The following is a 16584-nucleotide window of genomic DNA, read 5'->3' as shown; positions in this document are numbered from 1 at the left end:
TGGAACAAACATGCATTTAACATGTTGACTTTGCTGGCTTTCCATAGTTGCGATTGGATCAATCGCAACTCTTCGTGAGATGGGCCCCATGTTACATTCAATCTATGTCTGAAGCTAGGATTGCAAACATGAGGCATGAATGAAAACTTGGTTACTGCGAGGTAGAATTCAAGCAATTTTTCATCAATGCTAATACACTTATTCTCCCTCATGTCGAGCTCAGCTGCTTGACACAAAAGGTAGAGGTCAGTTCACACTGGAACAAGGTCTGTCATAAAATCATGATAGAGATTTTCCTATTGTGTTCAAGCCATTTGTAACGACCCTGGATCTGCAGAGGCTTTTAATTGCATCAAATAAAGTAGAGGTCACTTTGAAATATACGCAGTACGCATGTCCAAACTTGGAGGACCGACAAAGAAACATATATCGATTGCATTCAAGTGATTTTGGCAAAGTTCATTTTTTTCTGTAGAATCAACTTTCAAGGTTTTATGTAAACGTTTTGAATGATTTCTGTTTTAGGACGAGTAGAAAATTGCTTGAATGTAGCTGTGGTTTGAAATATGCTTCTTATAAAACCTTTGTTTCCAAGGTTTGAAAAATTGTTAATAGAAATCAATTTAGGTCTTCCACATCAGTGCACTCATGCATTATAATGTTTGAGAAAGTACAAATAAAAGTATACCTGTTTTTTTCCTGAAATGGATTGAAATAGATTCTGTGCAGAAAAAAAATGGTTAAGGAAATGATGATCCACAATAGACCAATAGGAATTCACTCAGGAATAGAGAGGGTTTTTTTCCTCACAAACAATTTTGCCTTTATTTGTCTTACAGGGTGCAGACGACCACTTGGTCAAAATATGGAACGTTGATGACGGCCGACTTCTGGCCACTCTGAGAGGGCATGCTGCCGAGATCGTGGACATGAACGTGAACTACGAGAACACGCTGATTGCTGCAGCAAGCAATGATAAAGTGATTAGGGTTTGGAACCTTCAGTCACTCACTCCTGTGGCTGTACTGATGGGTCACACAGCTATGATTACGTCATTGGAGGTAAGCTGTATGTGGTCTTCCCACAAGGCCGAGGGTCGACTCGGCCGAGGATTTGCATTCTGCTTTAGCCTTTTATTAAAAACCTTGCTTTCTGTTACTAAACATCATCGACGGTGCATAGTTTACTTTGTGGTTAAAATGACTGTAGTGTTTTCTAGATTGTATAATTCAGTTTAAATTGAAGATCAGGCCAAGCAGAAAATCTCTTGATGCATATGTAGACAGGCGTACGTAACACTCAGTCTCATAGACCCCCCCCCCATCTGTTTATATATGATCGTAGTCATAGATGCATAATATGCACTGCTTTATTCTTTGAAAGAAAAATAAATACATATTTTGACTAAGAGTGAAGGAAGGCAAGACATAATTTGTTAAATGTGTCGGGAACTTAACTGCATTGGTAACAAAATACAGCATACTGTAAGTTCCTCACATAAGGCTGCCATGAAAGGGCAGGGATGTTAATCACTTTCACTGATACTTGTAGTTATTTCACATTTAATTCACATAAAGCTATGTCAGAACAAACAATATCTTTAATATCAATTATATTGCCCCAGTTAATGTTTGATTGGAATCAGCTTTCATGGAAATGGATTATTATTTGCTGATGCCAGACTTTGCTCAATATGACCTCTCTACTGACGAGTTTTCTATATATTTTGTCTTGTCTAGTTCTCTCCATACGCCAGGGGATCAGCTCGTTACATGGCTTCTACAGGTGCAGATGGATGTGTGTGTATCTGGGTATGGGAGAAAAACACTCTCAAATTCAAGTAAGTTTTTTTTTTTTCATTCAATTTGCTTTTCTCTCTCTCTCTCTCTCTTCTTTTTTCTTCTTCTCCTCCTCCTCCTGCTTCTTCTTCTTCTTCTTTGTCTTCTTCGTCTTTGTTTTCTTCTTCTTTGTCTTCTCCTTCTCCTCCTCCTTCTTCTTCTCATTCTCCTTCTCTTCCATCTGCTTTTCCTCCCCCCATCCACATCCTCCTTCTAATTATTCCAGTTGTATTTAATTTTTTTTAATTGAATGTAGCTTTGTTATATGTTTTGTACTTATTCTCTCTGTTTCCTTTTTTGTGTGTAGTAACAAGCCAATCAAATTCCAAGAGCGAAACAGACCTGGCTCACAGATGCTTTGTCTGTCTTTCAGTCCTGGTAAGTCTTCTACAGTGTAACTTTTACCCTCAAAGGTGTTTTTTTTCTTCCCCTCTCAGAAAGGTTTATGCAAAAAAATATGTATGTATGTACTTAAAAATGCTGGTAAAATAAGTACATTTTTGTAATAGTTGATAATAGACAACAAACTACACCAAATAGGAAAGAGCAATATATATGTGACAATATAAATGCATTCAAAAGCGTAAAATGGTAGGTTTTTTTATTATCTTGTGACGGATTTTAATCAAACTTTAATTGATTTGTTCATTTTACTACTTTTATTTCACCAATTTGATATCATGGTAGGCTTTCCTTTCAAGTTGATGTAATGCAAACATTCTTATACACAGGTTTTCTTTACATGGCTGTACCAAACAAAACATACTTTGGGGAATCTTGTAGATTGATATGCATTATGCAAGCAGGGAAGAATTAAACGGGGGCCTGGCTCAGGGCAATTTTGAACCAAAGTCCCCATCAATTGCAATTAATCTGCAATGTCCAAATTTGCATATTTTGGCAATCAGATGCAACACAAAATATTTTACCTTTATGCAAGTTTCTTTTTTCAGCGTCATGGTCACTGATGTCATTCTTATTGATTTTTTTTCATAGGTGGTACATTCCTGGTTGCCGGTGGCACAGATAATGCCATTAGAGTCTACAATTTCAACACTATCCCTCCTGAGAAAGTAACAGAGCTTGAGGCACATACAGTAAGGAAAATCATTTCAAACTCAATCAGACAATCTTGTATCAATCTGATATATTTTATTGAGACGTCAGTGAAACATGTTTGACAGACACACAGGTAACTTTGCTGAAGGCAAATCGAGTTGTACCACAGATATCTGTTGAAATTTGACTTAAAAGAGGTATATAGCACTTTTTTTGCATGTATCTGGTCTAAAAAAATTGCTTTGACTGCTTTGAATTTTCCACTTATTTAACATCAACTCCTGCAAGTTTGTCTGTAAAAGAGGGTTACCTGAAATTAAGAAATGTATGAAAGCATTGATTTAAATTTGAAGTTGAGGTTCATGATATTTTCAAAATGGTTATGCTTTCCAAAATAGGAGGAAAAACATGAACACACTGGTACTCTAATGGAGCGTTGCAAGAAACTTACAATTAATTGCACGTCTGTTTTCAGTCCCTTAATCAATGTTTAACATGTTTCCCTGACGTCTCCCTTAATGAGGCCGCCATCGATACCAAGCTTAACCGCTCACTGTGGCGGTCTCCTGCATTAATTAATTAATGTTTTATTATTATTATTATTAAAAATGAACACTTTTATTTTGCATTCATTATGTATCATGATTATATACTTAATAGTATGGATTATTTTGTATATTGCATATGTAAACACATTATATTGTATTATTTTCAATGCAGTAATGAAAGTAGAATAAAAACAAATTTGTGATTTATTGCTGAACTGCTTCTTGCAAGAACTAGTGTAATCTGATTTGCCACAGCTAAAATTGATAATTGATATTAAAATTGCCGCAGAAAATTTGTGATCGATTGCAAACATTTTCTTGCAAAACCCCCTAAAGCTAATTCTATGAAATTCTAACGACAAGTCATTTCAAAATCATAAAATTTCCTTGACAGTTTTGCAAGGGTTACCATGGATACTGTGATTCTTTTGTTATCTAGGATCGAGTGGATAGCATCGGATTCTGCCATTCTGGGTCTCGCTTCATCAGCGGTAGCAAAGATGGTACGGCCAGGGTGTGGCGATATGAGAGGCAAGGCTGGAAGAGCATCCTCCTCAACATGAATTCGAGATTACCAGGGTAAGTTGTGATTGCAGATCATGTGATGAAGATTATAATAAGATCATAGTGATGATGATGATGACGGTGGTGATTGTAATAGTAGCACCAATGATAATGATGATTATTATGATTGCCATGCAAATGATAATAATGAAGATTGTTAAAACTACATGTATAATAATGGTGATGATGAAGGAAAAGACGTTGGGACCAGAAGTAGATGCAAAGCTGAGATTGCTGTCTTTGCTTATCATCAATGTATACCCTGTATATCCTGTTTAAATTCTTAATAGATAATCTCATCATATTACAGGTAAAAAAAACATCTAAAAAAATACCAATTTGTCTTTGAAATGTTAAAAAAATCAAAGAACATGGATAATAAATGATGAATAAAGATAGTAATTACAAATACAGAAGATGAAAAATGAGTGAAATAGATGAATGAATTGAGAATGAAAATGATGAAAATTATAATGAAAATTTAAAAATGAAAATTCTTTAAAAGTTTTGAGTGGGATTTGTTATTTATTGAGCATGTTGTTTCGATTCCCTCCTCTTAGTTCCAAAGCACCAGGTCTTGACGAGGGCAACAAGATAGTGAAACATCGGGTAACAATGGTTGGATGGGATAAGAATGATTACTACGTGGTCACTGCCGTCAATGATCATTCCTTGCGCGTCTGGAACTCCAACAGTGGCAAACTGGTCTATGAGCTATATGTGAGTAAAGTAGCTATGTCCCAGGCGCTACTTCTTAGCTTTCCCTATGTATTTTAACCATTTGTATGAAGCCCAGAGTACTGCCTGAATGATATGAAAAGTTCAGTCCTGTATAATACAAGCATTTCCTGTGTGCATTTTGTGCCCATATTGTGTTCTCTCCAGCCCATTAATCATATGAGATGGTTTGCCAACTATGAACTACTCTAAATCAACATGTTATAATGTTTACTGTATTTTTTTACTCTTTTTTATTATTTGGTATTACATTTGTAACTTGTATGTATTTTTTTCTATCTTGTATTATTTCTTATGATCCTTAAAATTAAGTGTTTCTTTGAAAATATGAATGTTGTGATGATATGTCTACCAAACTCACAATTTATTTTTGTTTCACTGTCTATTTGTTTCTACCGTAGGGTCACACAGATGAGGTATATGTCCTAGAAGGTCACCCTAAAGATGTTAGGATATTCCTGAGTGGGGGTCACGATGGTCTAATCTTCCTATGGGATCTGACTATTGGTCAGCAGCTCTACCGGTTCCTCAACACGGTAAGTTAGTTAATGAGTCTGTCGCAGATATTAATTTTTTTTTCTTGTTACTCTGAATTCATAATGATATTAATGGTCTGCTAAATTAGGATGTCATCAGAAATTTTTTTTTTTATATTTTAGCATTAAATTACGACTTCATCAGAAAACCTCTATTATATTTCAGCATTTACATGACCATATCATGACATGGTAGTGTGTGATGAAAAGCCTTCATACTCCAAATTTGACATGAAGAGTTTCACCAAGGTACATATGTGAATGCTGGTTCAAACTGTCTATCCAGGCAAATTTTCTCTGATATCAATGGGGCTATTAGGTGTTCATGTGGCAACATCTAGGTCCCCCATGAACCTGACCAAGCTTGGGCTGTGGATGTATTTACACCACGCTCCAAGGAGACATGGTATCCAAAATGCTGAGGTCAGAACTTCATAGGGATAATATTGTATATTGCACGAAACAGAAAACGTTCAAGGTGCTGGCAATATCAAGACCTTGGCTTAAGCATTGCTACCATGATAGAGCGCATTCAAGGAATTCCTTCAATGGGCTACCCACTACATCACCTGGATGTAGAGTGGCAAATGTAGATAAATGTAATACCAAGTTTTTTATGTGGTGGGATGCATACCTCAGAGTGAGTGGTTTAAAGTCAACTTATGTATACAATACTCTATATGGTATTCAGTGTCTATCCAAAGATATTCCTTCTGTAATGGGATCCAGCTCATTTGAATGAAAATAAACCCGGTTTTAAGAAAATATTGTGCAGAAAATTCTGTTGGCAAACTTTGTTTTCTATTAGCAATGCTCTTTATCTATTGCATAGAATTGTATTTCCTATGCTTGGAAGACATATCCCTCCCCATGAAACTATAAATGGCATGATTAAAGGGGAGTTCACCCTGGCAAAGGTTTAATGTAAAAATAGGATAAAAGATGATAAAAACTATTGCCGAAGTTTTGAGAAAAATCCATCAGAGAATGAATTTTTTTAAAGACTTTTCATCATTTGATTTGTGACGTCATATGCGAGCAGCTTTCCTACATATTGTATGGCAAAAAAATCAAAGAAATGTCATTTTCTCAAAAAATTGAAAATGATTTTTACTGTACCTTCAGTATATAATTAGTCAAAAAACAAGTTATCACAAAACATTATGCACTTTATATTACATAACATATGGGGCAGCAGCTCGTTTATGACGTGACAAATCCCAAACATAAAATTCTAATAAACTTAATCTTTAATGGATTTTCCTGAAACCTTCACTAATATTTTTTTCTACTATTTTTACATCAAACATTTTTTCAGGGTGAACTTCCCCTTTAACATTGTTTGAAATTGAATATTTCTAGATTTTATATCCTTTTTTTTTCCTTTCACTTTCATTAATCTGTATCTTTGCCAATTGTTTTACTTTTAGATTGAGGGCCAGGGGTACGGGTCTATCTACGATTGCAAATTCTCCCCAACCGGAGAGCAATTTGTAGCCACTGATTCACATGGTCATTTCAGCATCTTTGGCATGGGCTCAAGCAAACCTTATGACAAGGTTAGTTCTCACAATCATTAATTCTTTAAACTTTGCTGTTATTCGTTTGAGTTGGAGCTACATTTGATTGATATTGTTTGATGGTTCAGGAGGCCTTGTCCATAAAGCTGTTTGTAAGTCACGCATGACTCTCCACGCAACTGGTGAACCTTTCCTTTGCTAAATCATAAACCCAGATGTACCTGACTTGCACCTAAGAACATTTTTCCGTTGTGCGTAAATTTACAATCAGCTTTATGAAACATCACCCAGACTTCAAAAAAGCAAAGCATATCTTCGAAGCAATCAAGCAGGCAAATACACAGCAGAAAAAAATACATTGACAGATCTGATTCCAAAAATCCTTTGTCATGATGAAATATAGTCCTTTGACCTTTTTTCTATTTCTTTTCCCCTCGTTACTAAGGTCTTAAAATGCAAATACTTAAATTTTGAGATAGTTGATGAGAAATCGTGCTATTAAATTTCTCTTTGTAGGTTCCCAGAGAGCAGTTCTTCCACACCGACTACCGCCCTCTAGTCCGTGATGCCAATAATTATGTCCTTGATGAGCAGACACAGCAGGCACCACACCTCATGCCCCCGCCCTTCCTGGTTGATATCGATGGGAACCCCCATCCTCCTAGGTACCAGAGGCTTGTTCCGGGTCGGGAGAACTGCACGGACAATGCGCTGGTTCCCCAGATTGGTGTGGCCGAAAATGGTTAGTTGTGATCACAAGATGCCATTGTTTTACAGAATTGGTGTAGGTTTTTACACATGAGCTATTTTTGTAGTTTTTGTATCGATATACTTTTTTATATATTAGCTATTTTTTTTAGTTTTTCTATAACGCGCATGTCTGTGTAAGAGATTTATGTTATGATTTATTTCTGGGGGTTGCTTCCTAAATCTGTTTGTATTAAAGTTATGCACAATTTCAAAATGACTGGTGATCCTTTCTTGCATTAATTGAGATACTACTCCATATTTTTCTTGTTTTAACATAAGGTAACCACTGGGGTAATGATATGAAAGAAATATGATACTAAGTACTAAAAACACTATGGAAGTATTTTCCAACTATTGTGATATGCCCGCTGTTCCCTTCTTTCAGGTAACAATGAAGTGATTGGGGAAGGAGAAATGAGGGAGCCGGAGCCTCTGAATGAGGAGAACGAGGCCAATCAAGCCGCTAGTCTCCTGGATGAACTGATTCATCGGATGCAGCAGGAGCAGGATGGGGAGAGGGGGGAGCCCCAGCAGGAGGGCCCTCGTACTCCTGGTAGATCAGGTACAGTGAAGACAATCTTTCAAGAGTTGGTCTATATAGAGTGGCAGAGAAGGGCTCTAGTTTAAGACATTTTTTAATATGACAGAGGTGTTATTAAAAAATCCTGAACTTTAATGCGTGTTGTATTAAGTATTTTTTTTAAAGGATCAACTACCTCCATCCCCAAAGCCCCCAAAACACCTAGGAAGAAAAGAAAATCATCCAGACACTTTCAGGATGTCTATGATCAACAAATCATCAATTTCTTCAACAGTGATTATCATTCCTAACACATATAGTGTAAGGAATGAGGTTGGAATGGTGTTTTTGGATTATTGTAGAAGCATTTGAAGCACTGGGTAATGGTTTTCAGGTGTAATTTTTTCAGAGCTTCATTTTCGTCTCGCCTGCATAACACAGCAAGACTTTAGGCGGAGTTGTATCCAACAGCAGCAGCAGCGTTATCAACATTGAAATCTTAACCTAAGGTTAAGTTTTTGAAATGTCATCATAACTTGTTCATGAAACTTCGACATGAGGGTAATCAAGTATCACTGATCATATAATATGGCAAGAATTTAAGGTCACATGATTAAGCTCTAAGGTCATTTAAGGGTTAATTAAACCTTGATCATTTTGGGGGTATTAACAATGAGAACATACCAAGGTCAAGTTCTTAAAATGTCAGAAGTTAGAAAGTTATGGATCTAGTTCATTAAACTTGGACATTTGAATGTTGAAAAATTAACTTCATTTCTTCCATTCTTCCAAAGCAAATGGTCCACTATCCCCGTCCATGTCCCCAAGAGGATTACGGAGAGCAGGAGAGATAGAGGGCGTTCGTCAGGCCACTGGAAACGTTCCCGTCAGCCAGCGGGCATCTCAGGCGGAACTGCTGTCGTTCAAAACGAGGATGGTTGTGCCGGCATTGTCGTATGCTGTGGCAAGGTAATTAATATTGTATCATCTGTTTGTTTATAGTTAGTGCATATGAGACACATCGAGGCCCTGTCTTACAAAGAGTTATGATTGATCCGATAAATCACAACTACGGACAGCCAACAACGTTGACATCTTTTATGCATGTTTGTTCAAAGTATTTTCTATGATGTATATTCATGCATTCTTTGTTTTCTTAAAAATTCACCGTGCTTCTCTTTGGTTACAAACGACATTGTGCAAATTTCCTGTAGAAGAATATTAGGACACTGATGGATTTCCATAGAGTTACGATTGATTGGATCAATCATAACTCTTTGTAAAGCGGGATCCTGGGCACTGTCTTACGTAGAGTTATGATTGATCTGATCAATCTTTAACTGCATGGAAAGCCATCAATTTCACAATTTCTTCTACTGAAATTTTGCACAATGTCCTTTGTAAGCAAAGAGAAGCACAATGAATTTTCAAGAAAATGATGAATGTATGGATACATAACATATGTTGAAATTATTTTGAACAAACATGTCTTAGATGTTGGCGTTGCTGGCTTTCCATAGTTGTGGTTGATTGGATTAATCGTAACTCTTCTTAAGACAGGGCCCTTGTCTGCTTGTCACATGGTCTGCAAGGAGAATCCAGCTGTAGCTAGCAATAACTATACCCAGCGAAACAAATTACAGAGGGATTATTAAATACTGATAATAATGTATTATAGCATATGAGTTCATCCCTTGTGGTGATTGTTCCCCCTCCTCAAATTTTGCGCTTGAGATTTGGCATACACATTTGGCTTGGGATGGAGATGTGTGCAACACTTCTTATGATTGTTTAGTGGCGTTTATGTTTTATTTGAGCCAGACAGTATAAAGGTTTTTGTTGCTTGGGTGTCTTATAGACATATAAATTGTGTTTTCCTTGTTATTATCAAATGCCCCATTTTATATGATTTTTGTTTAGGTTCCGGGAAGAGTTCAGGAGAAAGTTAGATGAGGAAGCTTCTGGGCGGTTCAAGGCAGAAAGGAAAAAGAAGGTGATGCCCTCTCCAGTTGAAACGGTGAGTCTATCGAAATGCATGAACTGCCCAATTCATGATAATTTGAAAGTAAAGGAACTTTTGATATGAACTAAAAAGAATGTAGACATATCTTTTCAGGGAGGTCCCACATATAGGGGTTTATTGAAGTTTCCCTAACTGTATTACCTTGAGTTTTTGCAAGAAAATTACAGGGTTTTTCCACAAAATCATGCCTCTTAAGCTTACAGAATCCTCCAGCAATGGGATACATTTCATAAATGACTTAGAATTACAGTAACTTGCCCATTCTTGTATAACTAACATGGTAAGGGGGCTCAACAGCCAATCAAAATAAAAGTTTTCATCACAGTAAATCGTAAGTCTGTTAAACAGCCCCCTGTTTGGAATGTAGGCATCCTTGTATGAGGGATAATCTAATCTATGAAATTTGGTTACACAAGAAACATGAAATGTTTATTAACTCACATTTTACCTTGCAGACTGATTCTGGCGACTCTTATGAGAGATTGAGGAGAAGGAAGAAGCCGAAGAAGACGGCAAACCACAACTACAGGACCAGAGCCAACCAGGATGGGACTCCCCTCCAGGAGGGTATTGGGATGGAGGAGGAGAGGAGGAGGAGAATGAGGGTGGAGGAAATGGTAGCAGATGAAGGGGATGATACGCTCACCGATGTGGATGAGGTACGGTTTAGGGAATGGGAAGAGGGAGGAGGAGGGGGTGCTGGATGAGAAGCAGGATGGGGGAATGAGGGTAGATTAAGAGGACCGATGGTCGAGGAAGTGGTGAAAGGAGATGAATGGGATGATACGTTCACTGATGAAGATGAGATAAGGTGTATGGAATGGGAAGGGGGAGATGTAGAGGGAGGAAGTGTAGGGGAAGAACTAGTTGGATGGAGGAGGAGGAAGAGAAGAGGGCATTTGGATGGAGGAGAGACAGGAACATGAGGGTGGAGGAAATAGTAGCAGATGAAGGTGATGATACGCTCACTGATGTGGATGAGGTAAGGTTTAGGGAATGGGAAGAGGGGTGAGGCGGGGAATGAGAGGGAGGAGGGGTGGGGGAGGAACAGGATGGGGGAATGAGGGTAGGAGGTTGAGGGTGGAGGAAATATACATGTACATGTAGTAGGAGAGGGAGGGGATCATATGCTCGCTGATGTAGATGAGATAAGGTTTATGGAATACATAGGGGGTGGAGAATGAAGGGGGAGGAGGGGTGGGGAGAAGCAGGATGAAGGAATAAGGGTAGATGGAGAGGACCGATGGTCGTGGAAGTGGTGAAAGGGGATTATGCGTTCCCTGATGTAGATGAGATAAGGTGTATGGAATATGTAGGGGGTGATGTAGAGAGAGGAGGTGTAGGTTAGGAACTAGTGGGATGGGGGAGGAGGAAGAGCAGATGGCATTTGGTTGGAGAAGAGACAGGAGAATGAGGGTGGAGGAAATAGAAGCAGATGAAGGTGAAGGTGAAGGTTTGGGAATGGGAAGAGGGGTGAGATGGGGAATGAGAGGGAGGAGGGGTGGGGAGGAACAGGATGGGGGAATGAGGGTATTGGGTTGAGGGTGGAGGATAAAGTAGGAGAGGGAGGGGATGATACAGTTACTAATGTGGATGAGGTAAAGTTTAGGGAACGGGAAGTGAGGAGGTGGAGATGGAGGGGGAGGAGGAGGGGTGGGGAGAAGCAGGATGGAGGAAATGAGGGTAGACGGAGAGGTCTGAGGGTTGAGGAAGTTGTGAAAGGAGATGAAAGGGGTGATACACTCACTGATGTGGATGAGGTAAGGTTAGGGAATACATAGGGGGTGGAGAAAGAAGGGAGGAGGAGGAGAAGCAGGATGGAGGAAATGAGGGTAGACAGAGAGGTCTGAGGGTTGAGGAAGTGGTAGAAGGGGGAAGTAGATGATACGCTCACGAATGTGGATGAGGTAAGGTTTAGGGAAGGGGGGGGGGCTGGAGACGAGGAGAGAGAGAGTGAGTGAGTGAATGAGGGTAGAGGATGTGGTTGCAAAAACGACAGGCAAAAGGGATGAGTGAAGTGAACAGAGGATAGGGAAACTGTGGAAATATATTGACTGAAAGCGTCTGTATATATTTAGAGACCATTTTCAACAGCTCTTTATTTTTTATTAAAATGATGTGTAGAAAGAGCAATGCATTGCATCATAAAATGTGTAGATTAGAGATATTGCCTGGATGTCAGCTTGGAAAACTGACCAAACAATGGAGGTATTCCTTTTATCTTTCAGCCTGCGGATGAAGGAGCAATGACTGGAGCAGAGACGTCTGAGGAGGAGGTTGAATGGCGTAGTACAAGTGAACATGAAAGGTGAGACAGAAACGATGTTAAAACTGTGTTCAGCTGTCCAACATAGGCCAATTCCATAGAATAATAAATCTCTCTTTTACACTGGACTCCCACTTTTTTCTGTCCCTACTTCCCTTCACAGACTGCTCAAGGCACTGTAAATAATAACTAGAAAATTAGAGACCTAAAATTTCAGGACGGTTCTACATAAAGGGAATGGGATATGACCCCATTATAAATCTATCTGACCCAATATTTTCTGTAATTCCCAGTGTTTATTATCAGACGAGGACAGTCGGCTTTGTCATCCATGACATATATATCCCTAATGTTATTGTTGCTATAATTAGTATCATTGATATTTTTTATGGTTATGATGATGATGATGATGTGGAACTTCCCTCCAGTCTAAAAAGAGCGGATGAATTAAACAAGAAAGAGAGAGTGTATGTGAGAGATGATGATGGTGGTGATGATGATCATGGTGGTGGTGATGATGATTGATGTGATGAAAATTAAGATGATGATGAAGAGGATGATGGTGATGATGATGGTGACATTGTTGACAATGTTGATGGTAATTATTGCATCATGCCCCTGTAGAATGAGAAAATTTTTGCAAATGAAATGTGTGTTTATGAAAACATGAGATTGTATATCGGGCAGGAGATTTCGATAATGAAAATTGAATCCTTAAAAATCCTTTTTCAGTGAATCCAGCGAGTATTCTGATTGGACGGCTGATGCGGGCATCAACCTCCAACCACCAAAGAGGAAGACGAGAAGGAGAGAAATGCCCTGGGAGTCTGGAGGGGAGTCTAGCTCTTCACCCATGAAGACTCCATCAGCAACCCCTGTGAAATCAAAGAGGAAAAGAAGGGTAAGATCCTTATCATTCGACTGGCATTCTACTCAAAAGAACTGTTGTAGGAAAGATGTAAATGTAAAATCAAGTGTAACTTAATTTTAAATGTAAAATCAAATGTGACTCCATTGGAAACCTTGTAAAAAAGATAAGTGGAAATATTAACTCTGTGTTACAATTACCCAAGTTGAATTATTAAGTCTTTCATTCATATTGGGCTCACTTGGATTAAGTTATATAAGGAATGACGTCAGAACTCTTGTATCAAAATTTGTTATTGACCTGTATCATAAATTGTCAAATATTTCTTTTGCTCAAGCTGTTGTGTGAGTCAATCACCCCGGTGACAAGACATGGAAGGATTTTCCCTTGTGTCATCAAGGTGGTTGGGAAGTTTTTAATAAATAGTGGACGTTTTTAGTATATTTCCATTTGTACAACGCCTACTTAGCTTGTTGTACGCGAGCAAATGGGAGGCTGAATGTCAAACATTCGTACCGTTGCACAAAAGACGTACCATCCAAAATGTACCGTTGCACGGCTTTAGGAGGTGACGTCACAATACGATTCAATTCATTGCGCTCAGTAAAAATGCAGGTGCAATACGCGTATAGCCTGCTGGCTAAATGTGCAATGCTGCCCGAGGTGTTCGCTTGTGGGATTTTGCTTTTCGCTTTCCATATTTTTGCTCCCTTTTCATAAATTACTGCAGGAAAAACTCTTTGTTTTTTCATAAATTCGCTAAACTCCGAGGCCTTGTACAACACAAATAGTGAATATTCTTTGAATAGTTGAATAGAGCATCTTTCTTTCACCTCATGCAAAATCTCGCACCATCGCACTCATGCCTATTCGCTATTTGTATATTGTCCTGTTTTCTTGTGATAACTTAAGATAATTTGACGGAACATCTTCAAACATTAAATAGCTCACTTATTTGGTCAGGCTTTGCGGTATTGAGTTCACAGAATTCATACCTGAAAATGCCTAAATAATATTAATATTAATAACTTGTAAAATACTGTAGTCATTAATCCTGTAAGTTTCTTATTTCAGCCCCCGAAGGCCCTTATCGATGACATGGAGATGGACGACACAGAACCGATGGCAGAGCTCCCAGAGGAGATGAAGCCTCCTCTCTGGATCACCGACGCTACCCCAAGGCGCACCCCCTACGTGCCGCAGATGGGTGATGAGGTGATGTACTTTCGGCAGGGTCATGAGGCGTATGTTGCTGCAGTCAAGAAGAGGAAGGTATACCACATAGAACCCAAGAAACAGCACTGGACCAAAATTAATCTCAGGGTGAGTTGGATTAGTGTTTGAGAGAATGAGAGGGAAGAAGGAGGAAGGGGGAGCTAGAGAAGGGGTATGAGGAAAGAGGAAGGAGGAGGGAAGAAGAGGAGGAGGTATAGATGAAGAAGAGGGTAAGGGAGGAGGAGAGGGGCAGGTGGAAGAGAGGTGGATTAGGAGGAGGAGGATGAGGAGAGGAAGAGGGAGAGAAGTATGGGGGTGGAGAAGAGGAGTAGGGGGGAGAGTAGGGGATGGGGACAGGAATGGGAGGAGGAAGGAGAAGGAGAGGAGAGGGGAGGGGAAGTGAGAAGGAGGATGGGGGAAGGTAGGGGAGGAGGAGATGGGGGTGGTGGGAGTAGGAGGAAGGGGAGGGACTAGGGAAGGGAGAGGAAGAAGATGGACCTGTAGCATAATAGTATGGTAGTAGATTTGACAATGGTAATCATGATGATGAACACCTTAAATAGATGATGATTGAAATAATGATATTAGTATGTGTAAGAAACTCAGCCAATGTAACAAATAGTCTCCATTTCTTGCTTCTTTTATTTTTAGGACCATGAGTTAGTACGTGTGATGGGTATCAAGTACCAAGTCGGACCCCCTACACTGTGTGGTCTGAAACTTGCTTTCATGGATCCAGAGACGAGGAAATCAACTGGAGGAAGCTTCTCCATCAAGTAAATAACAGTTTCTCATGTCTTCAATCCATGTAGAAACCAATTATATGCAGACATTCAGACAGACACACCCTCACACACACTAACCCACACCCTCATGTAATAATACCCATAACAGGCCATAAATTTGTATATTTTTAGGGTAAGGCCACTTTTAGATAAAGCACAAATGAGAAAAAATTTAAAAGGGCACAAAAATCTCCAAGGCAAATGAGTTGGACATTGAGGCCACTCAATAGGGCATCCAAGTCCATGGCCTTGATGGCCTCCTGGATCACTTCAAACCCTGCCATAAAATGTTTGATGAAAAAATGTCACATAATTAATAAATGAAGGCTAGGTATTGCAATTTCAAAACTTTTGTTCATTTTTATTACGTCAAAGGTAATGATGTTGAAGCCATTAAAAAAGGATTATGTTTGGAAGGAAATTGTATCAATGAAAATCAGATTGGTTCTAAAATTATAGACCTTCAGATTCTCTTATATCTGTTTCCAAATTAAAGGTCTTTCTGAAATAAGTCCATTCCATTTATTCATAAATTCTCTCTTTTTTTGTTTTGTTGAAGGTGTTTCAATTTCATTTCTTGCCAATAATGAAAATGTGTTGAACACTAATGGCGAAGGAAGAGCCTGAATTCTGTGTATTTTTCTTTATATGTAACTGCACTTTTTTCTTATTATTGTTACCTCACAGATACCATGACATGCCGGACGTCATTGATTTCCTAGTTCTTCGTCAACACTTCGACCAATCAGTTGCCATGAAGTGGAAGCTGAAAGATCGCTTCAGGGCGATGATCGATGATGCCTGGTGGCAGGGGACTATCGTTGCACACAGTCCGCTAGACCCAGAACATCCTGATAGTCTGTTCCAGTGTTATCTTGTAGAGTAAGTCACCATATGAATTTATGTTCCTTGATGGCAAGGGACTATCCTTGCACACAGTCCGCTAGACCCAGAACATCCCGATAGTCTGTTCCAGTGTTATCTTGTAGAGTAAGTCACCATATGAATTTATGTCCCTTGATGGCAAGGGACTATCCTTGCACACAGTCCGCTAGACCCAGAACATCCCGATAGTCTGTTCCAGTGTTATCTTGTTGAGTAAGTCACCATATGAATTTATGTCCCTTGATGGCAAGGGACTATCGTTGCACACAGTCCGCTAGACCCAGAACATCCCGATAGTCTGTTCCAGTGTTATCTTGTTGAGTAAGTCACCATATGAATTTATGTCCCTTGATGGCAAGGGACTATCCTTGCACACAGTCCGCTAGACCAGAACATCCCAATAGTCTGTTCCAGTGTTATCTTGTTGAGTAAGTCACCATATGAATTTATGTCCCTTGATGGCAAGGGA

At 39.1% G+C, this 16584-nt stretch overlaps 1 protein-coding gene across 1 annotated transcript in view; it reads left to right on the top strand.

Annotated features, from left to right (window-relative positions):
• Positions 1–16584, top strand: part of LOC129259027 (PH-interacting protein-like) — a 42015-nt gene that overhangs the window by 7219 nt on the left and 18212 nt on the right. The window contains exons 8-25 of the mRNA XM_064098375.1: positions 840–1061; positions 1740–1840; positions 2146–2216; positions 2835–2935; positions 3885–4024; positions 4570–4729; positions 5149–5283; positions 6714–6842; positions 7320–7545; positions 7939–8115; positions 8868–9042; positions 9994–10090; positions 10552–10755; positions 12325–12404; positions 13095–13263; positions 14305–14553; positions 15097–15221; positions 15918–16112. Coding sequence (XP_063954445.1) covers positions 840–1061; positions 1740–1840; positions 2146–2216; positions 2835–2935; positions 3885–4024; positions 4570–4729; positions 5149–5283; positions 6714–6842; positions 7320–7545; positions 7939–8115; positions 8868–9042; positions 9994–10090; positions 10552–10755; positions 12325–12404; positions 13095–13263; positions 14305–14553; positions 15097–15221; positions 15918–16112 — 2756 coding nt within the window. The remainder of the gene's footprint in view (positions 1–839; positions 1062–1739; positions 1841–2145; positions 2217–2834; positions 2936–3884; positions 4025–4569; positions 4730–5148; positions 5284–6713; positions 6843–7319; positions 7546–7938; positions 8116–8867; positions 9043–9993; positions 10091–10551; positions 10756–12324; positions 12405–13094; positions 13264–14304; positions 14554–15096; positions 15222–15917; positions 16113–16584) is intronic.

Source organism: Lytechinus pictus, chromosome 4 (assembly GCF_037042905.1).
Source record: "Lytechinus pictus isolate F3 Inbred chromosome 4, Lp3.0, whole genome shotgun sequence".
NCBI classification, from domain to species: domain Eukaryota; kingdom Metazoa; phylum Echinodermata; class Echinoidea; order Temnopleuroida; family Toxopneustidae; genus Lytechinus; species Lytechinus pictus.
The sequence above is the reverse complement of the archived record's forward strand: the minus strand, read 5'-3'. Positions and strand labels throughout refer to the sequence as shown.